The sequence below is a fragment of the Coregonus lavaretus genome, assembly GCF_964263955.1.
Source record: "Coregonus lavaretus genome assembly, chromosome: 5".
NCBI classification, from domain to species: Eukaryota; Metazoa; Chordata; class Actinopteri; order Salmoniformes; family Salmonidae; genus Coregonus; species Coregonus lavaretus.
Window position 1 is genome coordinate 13,111,488 of NC_139992.1, and position 23,956 is coordinate 13,135,443.

General features: G+C 43.7%; 1 protein-coding gene across 2 annotated transcripts in view; it reads right to left on the reverse strand.

Moving 5' to 3' along the window:
• Positions 1-403: 403 nt before the first annotated feature.
• LOC311128995 (solute carrier family 49 member 4 homolog) overlaps positions 404-23,956 on the reverse strand; it is an 87,175-nt gene continuing 63,622 nt past the window's right edge. Inside the window, exons 8-9 of one of the 2 annotated variants that reach the window (XM_084161227.1) lie at positions 21,426-21,608; positions 404-727 (exon numbers count right to left, since the gene is read on the reverse strand). In XM_084161227.1, the coding sequence (XP_084017353.1) occupies positions 540-727; positions 21,426-21,608 (371 nt within the window). In that variant the 3' untranslated portion in view covers positions 404-539. Of the gene's footprint in view, positions 728-3,149; positions 5,299-21,425; positions 21,609-23,956 lie in introns of those variants that run through there. The other variant, XM_084161228.1, reaches the window with a different exon arrangement.

Genomic DNA, 23,956 nt, shown 5'->3' on the forward strand with positions numbered 1-23,956 from the left:
TCAGCTCTTAAAGTTCCTTGGAGAACCCTTGCCAGATAAATAACCTTTGAGTTAAGTGTGGGGTTCTTGACGTGGCATCTACGGTTCTTCAGAATTCTAAAAGGTTCTTGAAATGTATGGAAGCCTGAAGATGTGTCCCTTTCATAGCACACAGCAAATTGGCCAGTGTTAACTAGTCTTGATTTTTCAGTGTAACATTTCTAGTGTTGATTCAAGAGTTAAATTAACACTGTAAAGAGTTAAATTAACACTCAGTGTTGTATAATAACCCCAGTGTTGGTGTTAATAAACAGAGTTGAACCAAAACCACACCCGTCATTATCATATTTCCCAGAATGCTCTAGATAGATTCTGTTTTTGCATGTACACTGATTGATTAATTCATCTTATGCTACTCAAATATAAACAACAGGTTCATTTATTAGTTTTTTTCCTAAATTCATTACAGTTATAAATGTTCAACAAGTTAAAATTCAATCCATCATTAATTTAACATTTCAAATAATAAACAATTCAATACAATAAGTAATCAATTCAAATTAGGCAAACCAAACGGTCATCCAACCTGGGTTGGTACATCTGTTGGGACCGGGACTGGAAGTCGTGCTGGGACCGGGACTGGAGGCCAAGAATTTGTGCTGAGTCTGGTGCTGTAGACTGGGGAAAAAAGAAAGGAGCCGGGAACCAGTAACTGGGGCTGCTGCTGGTGCTGAGTCGGGATCTGGGTCTGTAGAGAGGAGTAAAGACAACCTGAGGAGCAAGCAGACACAAGGGAGCCCTAGACCCAAAGGTCAACAAAAATGTGTACTGTTGGGGGTACTGGAGGACCAGGGTTGGGAAACACTGCCCTATAGCAGGGCTATTCAATTCAGGTCCTGGAGGGCCGAAACATTTCTGGTTTGGGATTTTTGTATGTTTTTTCAAAGAACCATCCCATTTATGGTTCTTAAGGGACCCAAAAATGGTCCCCCTATGACATCGCTCTCAAGAACCTTATTTGGTTCCAACTAGCATCTTTGTTTTTAAGATTGTGGTGTGTGTGTGCATGTGCATGTGTTTGTGCGTGCACTTGAGTGAGTGTGTGTGTGTGTGTGTGTGTGCATGCGTACACCTCAAAGTCACTCATGATGGATATTCCAATTAGGATCCAGCTGTCATGCAGCTCATAGTTCCAGCCCCTAAACCCATTCCTCCTAATCAACACTACAGCCCAGTAATACAGTACGTATAAGATAAGTAACTGCCAGTGTCATAGCATTTTGGCTAAAGGAGCCATTTGAAAGTGCAGACAATTTTTCATAATCCAGGGTTTTCAGCTAAAACACATAGCAAAGGGAGTCCCAAGGAGACTGAGGCCCAGGACACTCGCCTGCCTGCCAAGAATGGAGGGAAGCAAAGAGGTCTTATTCATAAAACCTGGAAAAAAACAACCAATATCATAAAAGGAACACAACATGGAGATGTGAAGAGTGGCAGTTTGAATGGAAAACAAATTATGGGGTATAAAAATGTCACCTGGAGAGACAGGGAGGCCTATTTTCTACCAGCAAGCCGTTTGGTCTCATAGTCTACGACAGACAGCGGAACAACAACGGCGGAAACAAAAGACAGACAGAGAGAACAAAGCCAAACAGAAAATCACCAAATTGCTTGTCAGAAAATGAAAACCATTGTTTCCAACAGGCTGCTCTGCTCCCAAGAGACCTGCCGTCAACGACAAAGACAAATGTTTGTGTCAAAGACGAGTGTAGCTGTGGTGGCGAAGGCTGGAGACACAACAAGTGGGTGAAATTGTTGACTGCTATTGAAAGCAGTTAAACAGGCCAATTGTTGTGTTTTGTTATCCTGAACAATTGAAACTATGTATCATTGCCTATCTCTCTCTGACAAGAAAACATGGTGGCTCTCTTTTTATTAACTTTCCACTTAGAAGTAAGAAGAGTTAGGGCTCTATTCAATCTGGAAAGCTGAAGCATTACAGATTCCGTGATAGAAATGTCAAGGTAATTTCCTATTGAGCCGACATGCAGCGTTTATCGTGAATGCAGTCTCCGCTAAAGCGGGGAACATTGCCTTTACATTTCAATCAAGCTGAATTTCCGGATTGAATAGAGCCTTTAAGCACACTGCTTCTAAGCTAACTACACTACACTACATTATAAAGACTATTCTTGCTTCTCTGCACTGGTGCAATGAACTGCCATCCAACTACCCTGAAAGCGAAATACTTGTGCATATTACTGAGGCCCTCTCTATTCCCATAGAGCAGGGTTTCGCAAACTCGGTCCTAGCCCCCCCGGGTGCACGTTTTGGTTTTAGCCCTAGCACTACACAGCTGATTCAGATAACCAACTCATAATCAAGCTTTAATTATTTGAATCAGCTGTGTAGTGCTAGGGCAAAAACCAAAATGTGCACCCAGGGGGGGCCCCAGGACCAAGTTTGGCAAACCCTGCCATAGAGGATAGTGTGAGGACTAATGCTGGAGTACTATTACATTCCAGTTCACCCCCTGGGTCATGAGCGTTGTGTAGGGTGTGTTCTGATCCAGGCTGAGGCACACCCAAACAAATGATTATCCAAACCATGAGCCTTGTGCTTGTCCGGGCCACAACAAAAACATTTACTGGGGTACTGGAGGTACTGGAGGTACTGGAGTTGAGAAACACTGTTCTAGGGGATATAGGGGTCTTTATGGACTTTACAATAGCGAGGTAATGTATGTTGAAGTTGATTTGTTTCATTAACTGGAAATGGGGAAATGAGAGCTGACATTTCCTGGAAGGAAAAGTGAAATGTCCTCAGAGCACTGGGCTGGGTTTACATACAGTAGATACAGGGATATGTGTGAGAATGTTACAGCCCTACCAGAACAACCAGAACAACGAAAGGTCGCTGGTTCTAATCCCCAAACCGACTAGGTGAAAGATCTGTCGATGTACCCTTGAGCAAGGCACTTAACCCCAATTGCTCCTGTAAGTCACTCTGGATAAGAGTGTCTGCTAAATGACTAAAAAAATATATAAAAAAAACATAGCATGTATGTTCATCCATAACTACAGTATTTTTTTTACTTTCAAAACATCCATGTTCACTTGGTCTACAGTTAATTGTGAAACTGTAAATGAAGGAGAAGAGAAGAGTGGATATATTTTTTCAAACTGTATTTTTAATAAGGTGCTTAAAATCTCATACGTTAGTTTTTGTTTTCACAGTACAAGGATAAGCACATCTATTCCCCCAACCCAGGAACTCATGATTAGCAGTGTAATGGAAACGTAAGTTTCACTTCACATCCACATACAGACTACCTCATCGACACAGTGTGGGTGGGGACATAATGCACAGATCACAGGTAATTAAGGCAACATGTCACAAGGTATTGAAGGTAAAGAACATAGAGATAAAACAAAGTGTTCTATCACTATGGTAATGAAAAAAAATTACCTTTCTCTACACGGAGAGTAAAAATGTAAAACAAGGAGTAAAGGAAAAGCAAGTTTTTTAGGACATACATATACATATACGCCAAAGAAAAACAGATACAAACTTTTCCCACAGACAGTTTCTCTGCCGCACAGCTGAGTGACTGGGAACTGACAACCCCTTGTACAGAGGTTGTCAGTTCCCAGTCGCACCTTGCAAACTCTGTGCTGAGTTTGTTCCTTGTTGTTCCTGTCTTTCCCGTTGGACGTCAGTTTTCTAAGCGTCTGTTTTGTCTATGGTGGGAAGCATCACCACCTTCAACTCCATGCATGCCAGGGAAAGAGCTGCTAACAGAACATCTCCCTCTTTTGGCAGTGTCCTCAGCACAGCGATCCCTGCTGGTGAACGTTGTGCATTACATGTAGACCAGCTTCCTGGTTTTGTTATGTGGCTCCATTACTCCATTTCCATACAGAATCAGCCACGTCTATGTATTTGTTTCTGTTACTGTTATCAACTGCGTTAGTGTTCTGATCCCTCAATAAATAAATATCTGTAATAATAACGGACATGTCTACTGAGGAATATTTTTAAAGAAATAATGTATTGCCTAGTTCAAATTTTTTAAAATCTCCCATATATTATAACAAACTGTAAAAACGAAGAAAAAAAACATTTGAGAACAACTTCTAAAATGTCTGCATAATAACCAACTCGGAAACAAAATGGCTGACTCCTGTAGTCAGTTTCTTTAACAGAGCTGAAAGGTCACAATGGGGAAACTGCTACTTCCTACTTCCTCATTATCAACTGCTAATGAAAACGGATCGTGTCGTTACACCATGAGACCTGCACAGCAGAGCCTCGAAATACACAGAGAGAGAGTTGAGAGCTCCGACTTTGCATGCCGAGAGAGACATTCAATGGGGCTCATCCAATCACAGCCCACGACACTGAAAGGGACCAGCGTTGCGTCCAATCAATTCAATCCCATAGGGAGATTTTTAAAAAATATATAAATGCAGGTGGGGAGGAAGGGTTTGTCATTATCAGTCTTGCGTAATATTCGTTGAGAGAGAGGGTGGGGGTTAAAAAAGGGAGACCACATGTCACTATTAAACGACAGGTACCCAGGTCCTTTACGGAACAGCTCAGTTTGACAATTTCCCCCTGCAATTCATAACCAGCAGTTATGAGTGACACTAAAACGCTATGCGGTCCCTTGTTAGAACAGACGGGCACGGTGGGGCCTGCTGATTGGCTGCTAGAGCTACTCAGCCAATCAGGCCTGTCCTTCCTAATTAAAACCAGAGAACAGCCAGTTCACAGGTCACCTGCCACAGAGTGCCTCTTTAGACATTACGTCTGTAAACAACAACAGTCCCTCATCATGCCATGACCAGGTAAAAAAAACAACGGTTCAACTGTAGTTTAAACTTTACACTACGAAAAAGAAAAGACGATGCTGCATCTGAGGACCAGCAGGCCAAACAGTCACTTAGACAGTTAGTCATTAATGTTAACTCTGAGGCCCTTGGCCCTTCAGCTCTTCTCATTGGCTACATCACAATGCATCACCAACCACCGTCATATAACACATTTACAACTACAGTTAGTTATAATTAATAAAACGTAAAAAAGAGCGCTAGGTTGGACTTCCTATATCTCTTGTTTCTTCTTCCTCTTCTTTGAGCAATGTGTTTAACACTGTTCCAGTCTGTTTTCCTCTTGGTTCAGTTTCTTAGTGTGTTGTCTGTCAGACTGAAACAAAGACGTCTAGGTAGAGGCGGTCGTAGGATTCCCTGAAGAAGAGGATGAGGACCAGGCTGAAGGCACAGGAGCCCGTCAGACACCAGTTCAGCCACGACAACTCTGAGGAGACGGGGGAGAAGAGAAGAGAGGGAAAGGGAACATTATTTGTAGGTAAATCTTCATTGAAGGTCACTGATCTGTATCTCTATGCTCACTGCAGGCAAGTCATCATCGGTACACTACTGTACATCAATGACTTTATAACAGATGTCAAGAACAACCAATCACTTAGTTCAAGTATTGACTTCGTGACTGCGTATAAAACGATGCCAAAAACCGATGACATACAATAGTATAATGTGAGGAAGTTATTTATGTCCATTACCTGAAAACAAGCCCTAATCACACAGTATAACCTAGAGTGGGAATGATTTAGGAATTGGCTGAACTTTGTTTCATGCATCTAAATAATGTAAGTTATGTAAGTAATAGCCCATTTTTTCCCTTCAGCATTGACCTAAACTTGAACCTCAGAGGTTATTCTTTTCCCCCCTGTTTTCCTGTTCCAAGCTCAGGTGGCCCTAGCTTAGAGCTCAGCAGGACTGTAATGAAGAGGTTATGGAAAGCCAGGTGGAGAGTGGGACTAATTGGTGTGAGCTATGGTTCTACACTACCTCCATCTACACACATCAACTCCTGCATGCACACACACACACAGCGGTAGAGCTGCATACATTTTGATGCACACATTACTTCCTGTTACTGCCCCAGGAAAAAAAATCGCTAGATATAGTCAGCTGCACAGTACTAGGCATGCCCTCTAACATGATACAGAGGTGTGGGTGAGAGAGAGAGAAAGAGAGAGAAACAGAAAGAGAGACAGTGATCGGGGTGCCCAGCATCCCCACCACTAAGAGGGGAACCACACGGCCTGATAAGGCAGAAGATGACAGGCCTCCAGCAGCTAGCTGAGCCCTGATGAAGGACCAGCAGGAACCAGCAGTACTAAATATAGAGAAATGAGATCAAAACTCACTGACCCCTGGGGACTGAGCAGAGCACGCACCATAATTCCCCCTGCAGAGCATTTCAATTTCAGAAGGCCGGTCCAATAATGCAGTTGATCATTTGCCCCTGAAGTGAGTGGCTCAATCAATGGGTGAAAAGTGAGAATCAGGCTAGGTCAGCTGTTTGGCCTGTTTGGGTAAATTCTATGATTTGGCCCTCCACCAAATCTCTGAGTGAGTCAGCCAGGAAGGATCCACCACTCCACCAGGGTAAGGTGAAGGAGACAAGGGTGCATTGCAGACAGGATTTAAAAAACTGTAATTTTCTGGCTTATTCTTTCACGTATGCTGGCTGCCTACACCTACAACGGGGTACACAGAGAACATTCAGAGTGCCCAGATGGGAAGGGGACATAGGGGTGAGTTAGAGAGGAATAGTCTCTGAACATCTGGACACAACATCTGTGGGTCCAGAGCTCGGTGGACAGAGAGAGAGAACATCTGTGGGTCCAGAGCTCAGTGGACAGAGATAACATCTGTGGGTCCAGAGCTCAGTGGACAGAGAGAGAACATATGTGGGTCCAGAGCTCAGTGGACAGAGAGAGAGAACATCTGTGGGTCCAGAGCTCAGTGGACAGAGATAACATCTCTGGGTCCAGAACTCAGTGGGCAGAGAGAGAACATATGTGGGTCCAGAGCTCAGTGGACAGAGAGAGAGAGAACATCTGTGGGTCCAGAGCTCAGTGGACAGAGAGAGAACATCTGTGGGCCAAGAGCTCAGTGGACAGAGAGAGAACATCTGTGGGTCCAGAGCTCAGTGGACAGAGAGAGAACATCTGTGGGTCCAGAGCTCAGTGGGCAGAGAGAGAACATATGTGGGTCCAGAGCTCAGTGGACAGAGAGAGAACATCTGTGGGTCCAGAGCTCAGTGGGCAGAGAGAGAACATCTGTGGGTCCAGAGCTCAGTGGGCAGAGAGAGAACATCTGTGGGTCCAGAGCTCAGTGGGCAGAGAGAGAGGAAAGAGAAGTGAAGAGGTGGAGGATGTTTCATCCTGAAGTAGCACACTCATTAATCAGGTTAGCTCAGTAACCTGTTGCCTGGTGTTGTGGCAGGTTAAGGGAGTTGTGTTTATCTGACAGCTCTGTCTCCACAGCCTGCCTGCCCCAGACTCATCCATTTAGATTGAAGAGAGGGAGGAGAGCTGTAGGGAGGAGAGATGTGCGAATTGGTGTAGAGTCTGAATGAATGCTAATGTGTCTATGTATGCCCACCAACCAACAGAATATCTCAGCTAGTCCAGTCAGGTATCCGGTGGTAAAGAAGTGGCTAACTGGCTCGAGAGTGAGGAGTGGCGGGGCTGCAGTGTGTGGAAAGTAAGAGAGAAAACAAAACTCTTTGGAGTTGCTTGAACAGCAAATCACAGGGGAATAGGAGTGGACATAACTTCCCTTTCTGAACATTAATAAGGAAAGAGCCTCTGGGGAGAGAGACGATGATGCAATTCCTCACAGGCTATCATAGCTCCAGTAGGTCAGTGATAATACCCAGCTGACAGTTAGAAAGGCCAATTTAAATGATGTTTTCACTTCTTCCTCTAGCTCTACACTGAGTGTACAAAATATTAGGAACACCTGCTCTTTCCATGACATAGACTGCAACTCAATATTAGGAAGGTGTTCTTAATGTTCTGTACACTCAGTGTATTTGTTAACTGATATTTAACAGTCACAGTAGTAATAATTAGGGGTCCGACTGCAGCTGTCTCTTCCCCTTCTGTCTTTGTCTCTGTTGATTTCAGAAGTGAGGGTCTAAAAGCTGTGAAATAGCCCTCACCAGCGGGAGGGAGTGGAAAAACATAAAACTCTGCAAACACCCACAGGCTGGCACACAAAGCAGGTACACGGGGGCCTGGGGGGAGGGCGTCGAGGCCAGACACAGACGGGCGTTTAGCTCTGACACCTCACCTTATGCACGCATAGAGCTGTTGTGATGAACGTATTACTGCCACACCTGCAGTCATGAGTCACGACCGCAGTAAAATTCCAAGACTGTTGAGTCACGGTAATCTCCTCTTATGCACTCTGGACATGTGTTGGTAATACCCAACTCGCTAATGACAGTCAGGTTGCTAATGGCCTGGTACTCAGCGTTCTATTGTCCCTCTAACCACTGACATCAATGCAAATGCTTTCGAAAATCACATCAAACACTTATCATCAAAACACTATCACGCTTTTAAAACACACCTCACTGTGATCGATCAATTTGAAGAAAGAAGTTCAACAAAAGGTTGAAACTGAGTGGAAAACATGGTCATTGTGGATGTTGTTTCAAAGCATAACACAACTAAATGTACAGCGCTTTCTAAGGTGATGATTAATTCAAAACACCACATGCATATTAGAGCTTATGGATATGCATAGGACTATATACAAACGGCAGAAAAAAAACCCAGAATTTAAATAATGATTGTGCCTTTATACAATACATAGCCTAGTAGCCTACCGCATATTATGCATGGCAAAAAATTTTTTAACAAAAATAACTGATTTAAGATGTCTTTGGTACATAATTGGTCTAGTCTATGCTCCAACATTAAACAAATTCTAGTCACCTTTGAGTATGGACTTTATTATTATGCATACTTGATGGGCTGGTTACCTTATGCTACGCTCCAAACTTTCTATCCATGAGTCTGGGAGAGAATGTATTTTTTTATTTTTATTTTTTATTTCACCTTTATTTAACCAGGTAAACCAGTTGAGAACAAGTTCTCATTTACAACTGCGACCTGGCCAAGATAAAGCAAAGCAGTGCGATAAAAACAACAACAAAGAGTTACATATGGGGTAAAACAAAACAAAGTCAAAAATACAACAGAAATACATATATATACAGTGTGTGCAAATGTAGCAAGTTATGGAGGTAAGGCAATAAATAGGCTATAGTGCAAAATAATTACAATTAGTATTAACACTGGAATGATAGATGTGCAAGAGATGATGTGCAAATAGAGATACTGGGGTACAAATGAGCAAAATAAATAACAATATAGGGATGAGGTAGTTGGGCGGGCTAATTTCAGATGGGCTGTGTACAGGTGCAGTGATCGGTAAAGTGCTCTGACAACTGATGCTTAAAGTTAGTGAGGGAGATAAGTGTCTCCAGCTTCAGAGATTTTTGCATTTCGTTCCAGTCATTGGCAGCAGAGAACTGGAAGGAATTGCGGCCAAAGGAGGTGTTGGCTTTGGGGATGACCAGTGAGATATACAGTGGGGGAAAAAATATTTAGTCAGCCACCAATTGTGCAAGTTCTCCCACTTAAAAAGATGAGAGAGGCCTGTAATTTTCATCATAGGTACACGTCAACTATGACAGACAAAATGAGAATTTTCTTTCCAGAAAATCACATTGTAGGATTTTTAATGAATTTATTTGCAAATTACGGTGGAAAATAAGTATTTGGTCAATAACAAAAGTTTCTCAATACTTTGTTATATACCCTTTGTTGGCAATGACACAGGTCAAACGTTTTCTATAAGTCTTCACAAGGTTTTCACACACTGTTGCTGGTATTTTGGCCAATTCCTCTATGCAGATCTCCTCTAGAGCAGTGATGTTTTGGGGCTGTCGCTGGGCAACACGGACTTTCAACCTCCTCCAAAGATTTTCTATGGGGTTGAGATCTGGAGACTGGCTAGGCCACTCCAGGACCTTGAAATGCTTCTTACGAAGCCACTCCTTCGTTGCCCTGGCGGTGTGTTTGGGATCATTGTCATGCTGAAAGACCCAGCCACGTTTCATCTTCAATACCCTTGCTGATGGAAGGAGGTTTTCACTCAAAATCTGGCCCCATTCATTCTTTCCTTTACACGGATCAGTCGTCCTGGTCCCTTTGCAGAAAAACAGCCCCAAAGCATGATGTTTCCACCCCCATGCTTCACAGTAGGTATGGTATTTGGATGCAACTCAGCATTCTTTGTCCTCCAAACACGACGAGTTGAGTTTTTACCAAAAAGTTCTATTTTGGTTTCATCTGACCATATGACATTCTCCCAATCCTCTTCTGGATCATCCAAATGCACTCTAGCAAACTTCAGACGGGCCTGGACATTTACTGGCTTAAGCAGGGGGACACGTCTGGCACTGCAGGATTTGAGTCCCTGGCGGCGTAGTGTGTTAATGATGGTAGGCTTTGTTACTTTGGTCCCAGCTCTCTGCAGGTCATTCACTAGGTCCCCCTGTGTGGTTCTGGGATTTTTGCTCACCGTTCTTGTGATCATTTTGACCCCACGGGGTGAGATCTTGCATGGAGCCCCAGATCGAGGGAGATTATCAGTGGTCTTGTATGTCTTCCATTTCCTAATAATTGCTCCCACAGTTGATTTCTTCAAACCAAGCTGCTTACCTATTGCAGATTCAGTCTTCCCAGCCTGGTGCAGGTCTACAATTTTGTTTCTGGTGTCCTTTGACAGCTCTTTGGTCTTGGCCATAGTGGAGTTTGGAGTGTGACTGTTTGAGGTTGTGGACAGGTGTCTTTTATACTGATAACAAGTTCAAACAGGTGCCATTAATACAGGTAACGAGTGGAGGACAGAGAAGCCTCTTAAAGAAGAAGTTACAGGTCTGTGAGAGCCTGAAATCTTGCTTGTTTGTAGGTGACCAAATACTTATTTTCCACCATAATGCAATAAATTCATTAAAAATCCTACAATGTGATTTTCAGGATTTATTTTTCTCTATTTGTCTGTCATAGTTGACGTGTACCTATGATGAAAATTACAGGCCTCTCTCATCTTTTTAAGTGGGAGAACTTGCACAATTGGTGGCTGACTAAATACTTTTTTCCCCCACTGTACCTGCTGGAGCGCAGACTACGGGTGGGTGTTGCTATGGTGACCAATGAGCTAAGATAAGGAGGGGATTTGCCTAGCAGTGATTTATAGATGGCCTGGAGCCAGTGGGTTTGGCGATGAATATGTAGTGAGGACCAGCCAACAAGAGCGTACAGGTCACAGTGGTGGGTATTATATGGGGCTTTGGAGACAAAACGGATGGCACTGTGATAGACTACATCCAATTTGCTGAGTAGAGTGTTGGAGGCTATTTTGTAAATGGCATCGCCGAAGTCAAGGATCGGTAGGATAGTCAGTTTTACGAGGGCATGTTTGGCAGCATGAGTGAAGGAGGCTTTGTTGCGAAATAGGAAGCCGATTCTGGATTTAACTTTGGATTGGAGATTCTTAATGTGAGTCTGGAAGGAGAGTTTACAGTCTAACCAGACACCTAGATATTTGTAGTTGTCCACATACTCTAGGTCAGACCCGTCGAGAGTAGTGATTCTAGTCGGGTGGGCGGGTGCAAGCAGCGTTCGGTTGAAGAGCATGCATTTAGTTTTACTAGTGTTTAAGAGCAGTTGGAGGCTACTGAAGGAGTGTTGTATGGCATTGAAGCTCGTTTGGAGGTTTGTTAACACAGTGTCCAATGAAGGGCCAGATGTATACAAAATGGTGTTGTCTGCGTAGAGGTGGATCTGAGAGTCACCAGCAGCAAGAGCGACGTCATTGATATACACAGAGAAAAGAGTCGGCCCAAGAATTGAACCCTGTGGCACCCCCATAGAGACTGCCATAGGTCCAGACAACAGGCCCTCCGATTTGACACATTGAACTCTATCTGAGAAGTAGTTGGTGAACCAGGCGAGGCAGTCATTTGAGAAACCAAGGCTATTTAGTCTGCCAATAAGAATGCGGTGGTTGACAGAGTCGAAAGCCTTGGCCAGGTCAATGAAAACGGCTGCACAGTACTGTCTATTATCGATCGCGGTTATAATATCGTTTAGGACCTTGAGCGTGGCTGAAGTGCACCCATGACCAGCTCGGAAACCGGATTGCATAGCGGAGAAGGTACGGTGGGATTCGAAATGGTCGGTGATCTGTTTGTTGACTTGGCTTTCAAAAACTTTTGAAAGGCAGGGCAGGATGGATATGGGTCTGTAACAGTTTGGATCTAGAGTGTCACCCCCTTTGAAGAGGGGGATGACCGCGGCAGCTTTCCAATCTCTGGGGATCTCAGACGTTACGAAAGAGAGGTTGAACAGGCTAGTAATAGGGGTTGCGACAATTTCGGCGGCTAGTTTTAGAAAGAAAGGGTCCAGATTATCTAGCCCAGATGATTTGTAGGGGTCCAGATTTTGCAGCTCTTTCAGAACATCAGCTGTCTGGATTTGTGTGAAAGAGAAGCGGGGGGGGGCATGGGCAAGTTGCAGCAGAGGGTGCAGAGCTGGTGGCCGGGCAATGCTGTTGGTCCATTGATTGTGTAAGGCGGCTTACAGAGTTAGCCTACAATTACAGTGAATTTGTATTTGAATAGCCTAGTAGTAGGGATTTTGTTATATTTTCATAATTAATAGGCTGACATTACTTTTAGCTACAGAATATCTCACCACCGTGCGTTTCCATCTCCTCCTCTCTCTCCTTCATTCCTTTCTCGAGCGCGCAGAGAGAGGGGCTGTCAACAGTTTAATTAAATATGTTTCGTTGTGAAAACATGTTACTATCGACGTTCCCGAACATAATTCACTTGGTTTCCCAAATTAAGCACTGGGTAGCTGCAGGAACAGGGTTGGAGAGCCCATGGCATACAGATGTTGGATGGGCGGAATATCACCTGTCGCGCAGCGAGAGGCTGCATGCTCCTAAAACAGTGGTTGATGCGTGGAGAGAAAGAAGTGTTCCTATAAGCCCAGACATTTCTATATTCAATCCTGTGTGAAAGCAGAGTTTTAATGGTTGCCACTAAAAAGAGGAGGATCAGCTGGTACTATATTTATTAATCAGCTGCTCATATTAAGCACATGCTCCGCTATAAAACAGGAGTAGCCTAGCCGGCATGATTGAAAAACAAACTGTGGGAAAATGGCCTCTATTCGCTATTCGAGTACATACGGATGACATGTTCCTGCCCCTATTCCTGCCCATTAGATAATTATTAGTAAAGACAAATTAAATTGAGAATAGTCTGATGGGTGAAAATATTATCGATTGATGAGAGAACAGTGTGTGCAGCCTGAGGCAAGGAACAGAATGCAAGCTTTTTTTTGTGACTTCCTCAAATCATCAATAGCCTATAGTCACATCATGCAGCCCATATAAGTTTTGATTTCTAAGACATTCTATCGTTCACAACTATCGTTCACAACTAAAATTGCCAAATAACTCAGAATCTAGCGTATATGACCTGTTTCAAATGATCACTTTCACGCTCAACATAGCCACTTCATATGCACACTCTCTCCGGAATGGGAAAAAGTTCAATTATATCCTTCTTACTATAAAATCATATAATATAAAATAATGGCACAGGACTTATAAGCATATCTTGTCTGCTAAATGAAAAAGCCATAGCCAGATAACATACAGTAGGCCAACTCATATTCTGTTCTTCTAAAATGAAGAACATGAAATACATTTTCATCATATCATAATGTTTCTTTAGACCTGCCTAAAACAAATTATGGATTTTTTGTGATGGTGTACATTAAATTGATTTCTTAGACTTTTTTTAAAAATGTAGATGTACAATGCCCGCATCAGCGTCTTGTTTGCGGCTTGTATGGGTGGAGGCCTGGAGATGCTGAATGTGTTAATGTTAATCAACGGTCAATTATCGTGAAACCGGCTGCATTTGCATGACAATAACTGGCTGACAAAATTTCATGACCGCCACAGCCTTACACACACACGCACGCACACACACAAACTCACACACGCACGGACGCTGAGTCGCGAGCAGAAGTCACTTATCGCTGCCGCAATTATTCCTAATTGTGGCCAATGATGCTGGTGCGTTTAAAATGGACGTCTCGTTTCAGACTGATTTAGTCCTCCCACTCTCACTTTCCTCAGCTGTTTTTTTTAGGGGAAAGGGGAATGGAGCTGGCTGACATTTATCCGATATAAATATGACTTAACTCATCGAAATGAAATCATAAAATGTTAAATGAAACAAAATGAGAATAATTACTTTCTATTAGTGTCAGAATATTCTGACTCGGTGGGTAGACATTGAGACTGTTTCGTCATTTAATATGACTGTGTCTATTTCAAATAGGAGGTGCTTCGGAATTAGTTATTTTGGCAGTGGGCAGTAACAGACAATTTAAAATGAACCATAACCAACAAATAAATGAACATCTTTGAGGCTAAAATCGCCCATTTTAAATGTAGGAGGGAGTGGGGAGGATTTTGAAAAGGCAAAGATTTATATGGAATTCTGCAGCTTGAATTCCACACCAACATACAGTTGAAGTCGGAAGTTTACATACACCTAGGTTGGAGTCATTAAAACTCGTTTTTCAACCACTCCACCAATTTCTTGTTAACAAACTATAGTTTTGGCAATTCGGTTAGGACATCTACAGTGAGGGGAAAAAGTATTTGATCCCCTGCTGATTTTGTACGTTTGCCCACTGACAAAGACATGATCAGTCTATAATTTTAATGGTAGGTTTATTTGAACAGTGAGAGACAGAATAACAACAACAAAATCCAGAAAAATGCATGACAAAAATGTTATAAATTGATTTGCATTTTAATGAGGGAAATAAGTATTTGACCCCTCTGCAAAACATGACTTAGTACTTGGTGGCAAAACCCTTGTTGGCAATCACAGAGGTCAGACGTTTCTTGTAGTTGGCCACCAGCTTTGCACACATCTCAGGAGGGATTTTGTCCCAATCCTCTTTGCAGATCTTCTCCAAGTCATTAAGGTTTCGAGGCTGACATTCGGCAACTCGAACCTTCAGCTCCCTCCACAGATTTTCTATGGGATTAAGGTCTGGAGACTGGCTAGGCCACTCCAGGACCTTAATGTGCTTCTTCTTGAGCCACTCCTTTGTTGCCTTGGCCGTGTGTTTTGGGTCATTGTCATGCTGGAATACCCATCCACAACCCGTTTTCAATGCCCTGGCTGAGGGAAGGAGGTTCTCACCCAAGATTTGACGGTACATGGCCCCGTCCATCGTCCCTTTGATGCGGTGAAGTTGTCCTGTCCCCTTAGCAGAAAAACACCCCCAAAGCATAATGCTCCCACCTCCATGTTTGACGGTGGGGATGGTGTTCTTGGGGTCATAGGCAGCATTCCTCGTCCTCCAAACACGGCGAGTTGAGTTGATGGCAAAGAGCTCGATTTTGGTCTCATCTGACCACAACACTTTCACCCAGTTCTCCTCTGAATCATTCAGATGTTCATTGGCAAACTTCAGACGGCCCTGTATATGTGCTTTCTTGAGCAGGGGGACCTTGCGGGTGCTGCAGGATTTCAGTCCTTCACGGCGTAGTGTGTTACCAATTGTTTTCTTGGTGACTATGGTCCCAGCTGCCTTGAGATCATTGACAAGATCCTCCCGTGTAGTTCTGGGCTGATTCCTCACCGTTCTCATGATCATTGCAACTCCACGAGGTGAGATCTTGCATGGAGCCCCAGGCCGAGGGAGATTGACAGTTATTTTGTGTTTCTTCCATTTGCGAATAATCACACCAACTGTTGTCACCTTCTCACCAAGCTGCTTGGCGATGGTCTTGTAGCCCATTCCAGCCTTGTGTAGGTCTACAATCTTGTCCCTGACATCCTTGGAGAGCTTTTTGGTCTTGGCCATGGTGGAGAGTTTGGGATCTGATTGAATGCTTCTGTGGACAGGCTTTTTATACAGGTAACAAACTGAGAATAGGAAATCTCCCTTTAAGAGTGTGCTCCTAATCTCAGCTCATTACCTGTATAAAAGACACCTGGGAGCCAGAAATCTTTCTTATTGAGAGGGGGTCAAATACTTATTTCCCTCATTAAAATGCAAATCAATTTATAACATTTTTGACATGCGTTTTTCAGGATTTTTTTGTTGTTATTCTTTCTCTCACTGTTCAAATAAACCTACCATTAAAATTATAGACCGATCATGTCTTTGTCAGTGGGCAAACGTACAAAATCAGCAGGGGATCAAATACTTTTTTCCCTCACTGTACTTTGTGCATGACACAAGTAATCTTTCCAACAATTGTTTACAGACAGATTATTTCACTTATAATTCACTGTATCACAATTCCAGTGGGTCAGAAGTTTACATACACTAAATTGACTGTGCCTTTAAACAGCTTGGAAAATTCCAGAAAATGATGTCATGGTTTTAGAAGCTTTTGATAGGCTAATTGACATCATTTGAGTCAATTGGAGGTGTACCTGTGGATATATTTCAAGGCCTACCTTCAAACTCAGTGCCTCTTTGCTTGACATCATGGGAAAATCAAAAGAAATCAGCCAAGAACTCCGAAATAAATGGTAGACCTCCACAAGTCTGGTTCATCCCTGGGAGCAATTTCCAAACGCCTGAAGGTACCACGTTCATCTGTACAAACAATAGTACGCAAGTATAAACACCATGGGACCACGCAGCCGTCATACTGCTCAGGAAGGAGACGCGTTCTGTCTCCTAGAGATGAACGTACTTTGGTGCAAAAAGTGCAAATCAATCCCAGAACAACAGAAAAGGACCTTGTGAAGATGCTGGAGGAAACAGGTACAAAAGTATCTACACTGCTCAAAAAAATAAAGGGAACACTAAAATAACACATCCTAGATCTGAATGAATGAAATAATCTTATTAAATACTTTTTTCTTTACATAGTTGAATGTGCTGACAACAAAATCACACAAAAATTATCAATGGAAATCAAATGTATCAACCCATGGAGGTCAAAATTAAAGTGGAAAACCACACTACAGGCTGATCCAACTTTGATGTAATGTCCTTAAAACAAGTCAAAATGAGGCCCAGTAGTGTGTGTGGCCTCCACGCCACGTGCCTGTATGAACTCCCTACAATGCCTGGGCATGCTCCTGATGAGGTGGCGGATGGTCTCCTGAGGGATCTCCTCCCAGACCTGGACTAAAGCATCCGCCAACTCCTGGACAGTCTGTGGTGCAATGTGGTGTTGGTGGATGGAGCAAGACATGATGTCCCAGATGTGCTCAATTGGATTCAGGTCTGGGGAATGGGCGGGCCAGTCCATAGCATCAATGCCTTCCTCTTGCAGGAACTGCTGACACACTCCAGCCACATGAAGTCTAGCATTGTCTTGCATTAGGAGGAACCCAGGGCCAACCGCACCAGCATATGGTCTCACAAGGGGTCTGAGGATCTCATCTCAGTACCTAATGGCAGTCAGGCTACCTCTGGTGAGCACATGGAGGCCCCCCAAAGAAATGCCACCCCACACTATGACTGACCCACCGCCAAACCGGTCATGCTGGAGGATGTTGCAGGCAGCAGAACGTTCTCCACGGCGTCTCCAGACTCTGTCACATGTGCTCAGTGTGAACCTGCTTTCATCTGTGAAGAGCACAGGGCGCCAGTGGCGAATTTGCCAATCTTGGTGTTCTCTGGCAAATGCCAAACGTCCTGCATGGTGTGGGGCTGTAAGCACAACCCCCACCTGTGGACGTCGGGCCCTCATACCACCCTCATGGAGTCTGTTTCTGACCGTTTGAGCAGACACATGCACATTTGTGGCCTGCTGGAGGTCATTTTGCAGGGCTCTGGCAGTGCTCCTCCTGCTCCTCCTTGCACAAAGGCGGAGGTAGCAGTCCTGCTGCTGGGTTGTTGCCCTCCTACGGCCTCCTCCACGTCTCCTGATGTACTGGCCTGTCTCCTGGTAGCGCCTCCATGCTCTGGACACTACGCTGACAGACACAGCAAACCTTCTTGCCACAGCTCGCATTGATGTGCCATCCTGGATGAGCTGCACTACCTGAGCCACTTGTGTGGGTTGTAGACTCCGTCTCATGCTACCACTAGAGTGAAAGCACCACCAGCATTCAAAAGTGACCAAAACATCAGCCAGGAAGCATAGGAACTGAGAAGTGGTCTGTGGTCACCACCTGCAAAACCAGTCCTTTATTGGGGGTGTCTTGCTAATTGCCTATAATTTCCACCTGTTGTCTATTCCATTTGCACAACAGCATGTGAAATGTATTGTCAATCAGTGTTGCTTCCTAAGTGGACAGTTTGATTTCACAGAAGTGTGATTGACTTGGAGTTACATTGTGTTGTTTAAGTGTTCCCTTAACTTTTTTGAGCAGTGTATATCCACAGTAAAACGAGTCCTATATCGACAAAACCTGAAAGGCCACTCAGCAAGGAAGAAGCCACTGCTCCAAAACCGCCATAAAAAAGCCAGACTACGGTTTGCAACTGCACATGGGGACAAAGATCGTACTTTTTGGAGAAATGTCCTCTGGTCTGATGAAACAAAAATAGAACTGTTTGGCCATAATGACCATCGTTATGTTTGGAGGAAAAAGGGTGTCTCTTGCAAGCCGAAGAACACCATCCCAACTGTGAAGCATGGGGGTGGCAGCATCATGCTGTGGGGGTGCTTTGCTGCAGGAGGGACTGGTGCACTTCACAAAATAGATGGCATCATAAGGAAGGAAAATTATGTGGTTATATTGAAGCAACATCTCAAGACATCAGTCAGGAAGTTAAAGCTTGGTCGCAAATGGGTCTTCCAAATGGACAATGAACCCAATCATACTTCCAAAGTTGTGGCAAAATGGCTTAAGGACAACAAAATCAAGGTATTGGAGTGGCCATCTCAAAGCCCTGACCTCAATCCTATAGAAAATGTGTGGGCAGAACTGAAAAAGCGTGTGCGAGCCAGGAGGCCTACAAACCTGACTCAGTTACACCAGCTCTGTCAGGAGGAATGGGCCAAAATTCACCCAACTTATTGTGGGAAGCTTGTGGAAGGCTACCTAAAACGTTTGACCCAAGTTAAACAATTTAAAGGCCATGCTACCAAATACTAATTGAGTGTATGTAAACTTTTGACCCACTGGGAATGTGATGAAATAAATAAAAGCTGAAATAAATCATTCTCTCTACTATTATTCTGACATTTCACATTCTTAAAACAAAGTGGTGATCCTAACTGACCTAAGACAGGGAATTTTTACTAGGATTAAATGTCAGGAATTGTGAAAAACTGAGTTTAAATGTATTTTGCTAAAGTGTATGTAAACTTCCGACTTCAACTGTATCTGTCACATCAATTACGGTATAAGGTTGAAATTAATGAAGGATGAATTAGAGGTAGGAGAGAAAATATTGGAATGCTATCATACTGTTAGTGGTGGTAGAATGTTCTCCTCAGTTCATCCACAAAGATTGATCAACAGGACACAGACACCATGAACGAGCTGGATTTAGCTGTAGTTATTAGTATCTCAACTAGTATCTAAACCAATGGTCTCTACATTTCTAGGGACATGTAAATATCATATTAATTGGTCCTAACACTGAGCCCTGAGGAACACCAACTTCTCTACTTATAAAGGGCTGAGCTACTGGCAGTCATCAAGAGTGTGCAGTCCACACAGGAATATCACAAGAGCCTGCTACTCAAGATGTATGGGCCCATAACTACAGATCTCAGACCAGTCTCAGCTGGGTATAGCCTCTGAGCATCACTCAGAACAGAAAAGAAAGAGAGAGAGCGAGAGAGAGAGAGAGAGACCAATGGGTAACAGAAACCACACTATTGTCTGTGACCGCAACAAGGTCAGATTTGAAAAGCTAAAGCTGAGCCAAAGTTCTCTAATCTCGGTTGAATCTTCCTGGATGTCAGAGGGAGAGAGGAAGCTGCCAACACTGTTCCCTTCTCAGTTCTGACCACATAGGCAGCCTCCAGCTTCAAGCCTCCAGCCTCCAGTACACAAACAGACCCCTCTGTACACATCCACCAGGCTGTCATTCACCACCACCGACTAGAAGGGGGAACATTTATACTTTATGAGGCCTGTATCTGTTTGCTGATCTGCATCTGACGCCGCAAGGCTGTCGACATTTGACACTGTTGCTGCGTCCCAAATAGCACCCTATTCCCTAATATAGTGCACTACTTTTGACCAGAGCCCTATGAGCCCTGGTCAAGAGTAGTGCACTATAAAGAGAATAGGGTGCTATTTGGGAAGCATGTATCTATACTGATGGGTAATTCACGATTAAATCACTAGCTCGCTCCATGCTGAGGAAACTTTACACATACCGCTAGTGATTAGAATCACAGTCTAAAGGTCCCTAAACTGATGTTTATTCACCAGCACCTGGCTTCTGCTTCTGCTGCCCGACCTGTCCAATCTCCTGAATCCCTTTCTGCTTGTTGCCGGGTGGAACAGGAACACTCGCGGTCAAATAGGTGAACATGCACTGTCCGGGTGTCAGCTTTGTTAGTGGAGAAAGAACCTCTGGTCTAAGGTGGTCACCCTAATCAAGGACTGACTATCCACCACCTGTACTCTGAGGGACCAGCCAGACAGTAGATCAGGACGGAATACAGTTGGCAGGCAACAGCTGTATCTGTCAGTTCATACAGCTTACCACCAGGGGGACTTGTCAGTGTGTGTGAGTACTTGTTTGTGTGCATGCATGCGTGTGTGTGTGTGTGAATATCATGAATAGTAATGCAGTTCGTATAAATATGTATATGTATACAGTATATTCTATCTATTTACTCCAGAGGGTTTGAGAGGGGAATCCTGTCAAGTTTCTCTAAGCATTATTCATCATTCCACCTGATTGGCTTTGTGATGTGTCTGACCTTACAGTGAAGGTTAATCAGCCAGAGGAGCTCTGCAAACAGAATGGAGCTCAGCTAAAAGAGGAGGGAAACAGAGGTTTCTTCCCAAATGGCACCCTACTCCCTCCATAGTGCACTACTTTTGACCAGGGCCCATTGGAAACAGGGTGCCATTTGGGATGAACACACAGAGAGGAGGTCTGATGGTTCGGCTCCACTGAGTTTATATTTCTACAGGCTCCCGACCTGCTTCTATTCAAACCAGGAAAATGATGGAGGGTAAGAGATATTCTGTCCTTTCTGTTATGTGCTGTGCTTACATATTTCATATTAAGCTTCGCAAGACTCAGACAAGGAATGCCAGTCTGGGAGAGATAAAACAGTGTTTTTAATTGTAATCTAAATAAATATTATAACTTAAAAGGTCTCGAAAGCTAATTATTGTATGTATCTATTTCTTTAAATTATCCTCAGTGGAGATGGATGGCACATTGGACCTCTTGATCTGGGTTTGAATCTGACACACTGCTCTAGACCTGTCTCCTCTCATTTAATTATATCTCGCTCTATCTTGTGCTGTACCTGTGCTCGACCTGTCGGTCTTACCTGTGCTGTAGAAGGTGAGGAAGAAGAGGAGGCAGCCGGTGACCAGGTTACCGAGGAAGGTGACCACGCCACAGGTGATGCCCTCGGGCACGGGGTACACAGTCTCGATGAAGAGCTCTAAGAAGATGGGTACACTACTGTTGATGAAGATGCCCACCAGGATACAGGAAGTATACAGGGTGGCTGAGGGGAGGACAGAGAGGGGCGGAGTGTTAATGAATCAATGAATCAATCAGTAAATCAAGCAATAATCACATTGTATAAAGCAGAGGACAGAGAGTCAGGGTTTAATCAATGAATCAATAGAATTTGACTTATAAAGACCTTTTTACAACAGTTCACAAAGTGCTTTACATATGGCACTATAACTAGTGTGAAATGACACTAGTCTAGCAAGACCGTGAGAACAGTGTCTCCATGAGAACTAATACCGGCCTCCAGGTTCTCATTGTTACATATCAAAGATCACTCATAATGTCATTCCAGCTAAGTCAATGGTGGTTTAACAGTGGATTAGGGGAAAAACCGCAGGCAAAAAACCCTGCTGTGCAGCCCGTCTGGGTCTTTTCATGAGATTGACTGTACCCAGTGTGTGTGTGTGTGTGTGTGTGTCAGTGGAGGCTCCTCAGAGGAGGAACAGGAGGACCATCCTCCTAAATGAATTTAATTTTTTTATAGTGAAACATTACAAAAGTTATCCTTTTTAGATAAAACTATACTACATATATTCACGTCACCAAATAATTGATTTAAACACACTGTTTTTTGCAATAAAGGTCCAAAGTAACCTCAACAGCACCCTCTAGAGTAGCGCCATGGTGTAGCCAAAGACAGCTATTTTCCATCCTTCTCTGGATACATTGACTTCAATATGAAACCTAGGAGGCTCATGGTTCTCACCCCCTTCCATAGACTTACACAGTAATTATGACAACTTCCGGAGGACGTCCTCCAACCTATCAGAGCTCTTGCAGCATGAACTGACATGTCCACCCAATCTCAAAGGATCAGATAATTAATCTTGTACTGAAAGCATAAGCTACATCTAGCTAGCACTGCAGGGCATATAGTGTGGTGAGTATTTGAGAGAGAGAGAGAGAAAGACAATAGTTGAAAAGGAGAAGCAGCAGAAAGAGAGAGCTAGCTATATTTCGTTGTATTTTTTTCTTCTTCTTAGTTTACGTTTCACTTACTTAGCTAATGCAGCTAATTTAGCGTACTCAACAACCTGCCTCAAACAGAATGCTATTTATGTTAGCTAGCTGGCTAAGGCTATCCAACACCGCAACTCTTCCAAGTCATGGTAAGCTTTCGGTTTTATTAATTTATTGCCAACGTGGCCCTCCAGTGTAACTACTGATCTGCTTGCTGATTGTGGGTTTACTAACGCATTAGTTCAAGTGTATTGACAACGTTAATGTGGTGACAACGATGTAGGCTGTGTAGAGGTAAGCATTTATGGCGTGAGGTTTTGGCTTGGATAGGTTTTTGCGCCTGGTCACAGGCAGCTGTTGTGTTGCGCACTGAAGTCCATAAGCAAAGGGAAAAGGTGAGAGGAGGAGAGCGCGTAGATGCAAGAAGGAATTATACAACAAGCAAAGTGATGATGCTGTACGTGGCTGCTATGAAAATGAACGTGTGTGGGTGATTAGGGGTGTATCATTCCGCCGATTCTGTTGCAAATCTTATCTTAAACGGAAGCAAACGGAACGGGGAGGGACCTACCTGAATTTGTCCAATAGAAACACTTGTTTAGTAGTAAAACGGAACGTTTTGCAACCATTTAGACTAATGATTACACACCAGATCAGCTAGATGCAGGCAAGAGTGTGCAAGGCAGTATTGAATGTGTCACTGTCTGTCACCTTGATTACTCCAATTTGTCTCTCGACCTGTGCACCTAAGTTATACATTTTTATTCGTAGGCTAGGTTGTAGCAACCTCATGATGGGTATAGAGAAAAATTGAGTATCATGTAGTAGATACAACCTATCAATGTTACATTGAGCTGGGTGAGTGGAATATGAATGACAATCATCCAATTTGCTGTAATAGAAATAAGGCAATGCTCATATGAAAACAAAAGTGTCCTCCCTCATCTTAAACGGCACCGACCTCCACTGGTATGTGCGTGTGCACGTGTGTATGTGTGTCCCTGCATGCTTGCACATGGCGTGCGTGCGTGTGTGCGTGCATGTTTGTATGCGCGTGTGTCCATGCTTGTGTGCCTTGGCCACTGATCAAGGTCTCAGCTGCTCTGAGGCTGAGCCCTGGGGCCCTGGGGTGGGTGAGCAGATTAAGCCATCACCGTGGAGCAAAGCATGTTTGCGTCCCAAATGGCACCCTATTCTCTATATAGTGTACTACTTTTGACCAGAACCCTATGGTAGTGCACCATATAGGGAATAGGGTGCCATTTGGGACGCAGGGCATTGCTCTCAGTTTCCTCCACGGCCGTCTCCTTTATCACTGCAGATTGGGTCAAATCAACTCCCCATTACCCAGCACCGCTCTTAATCACACTGCTGTCT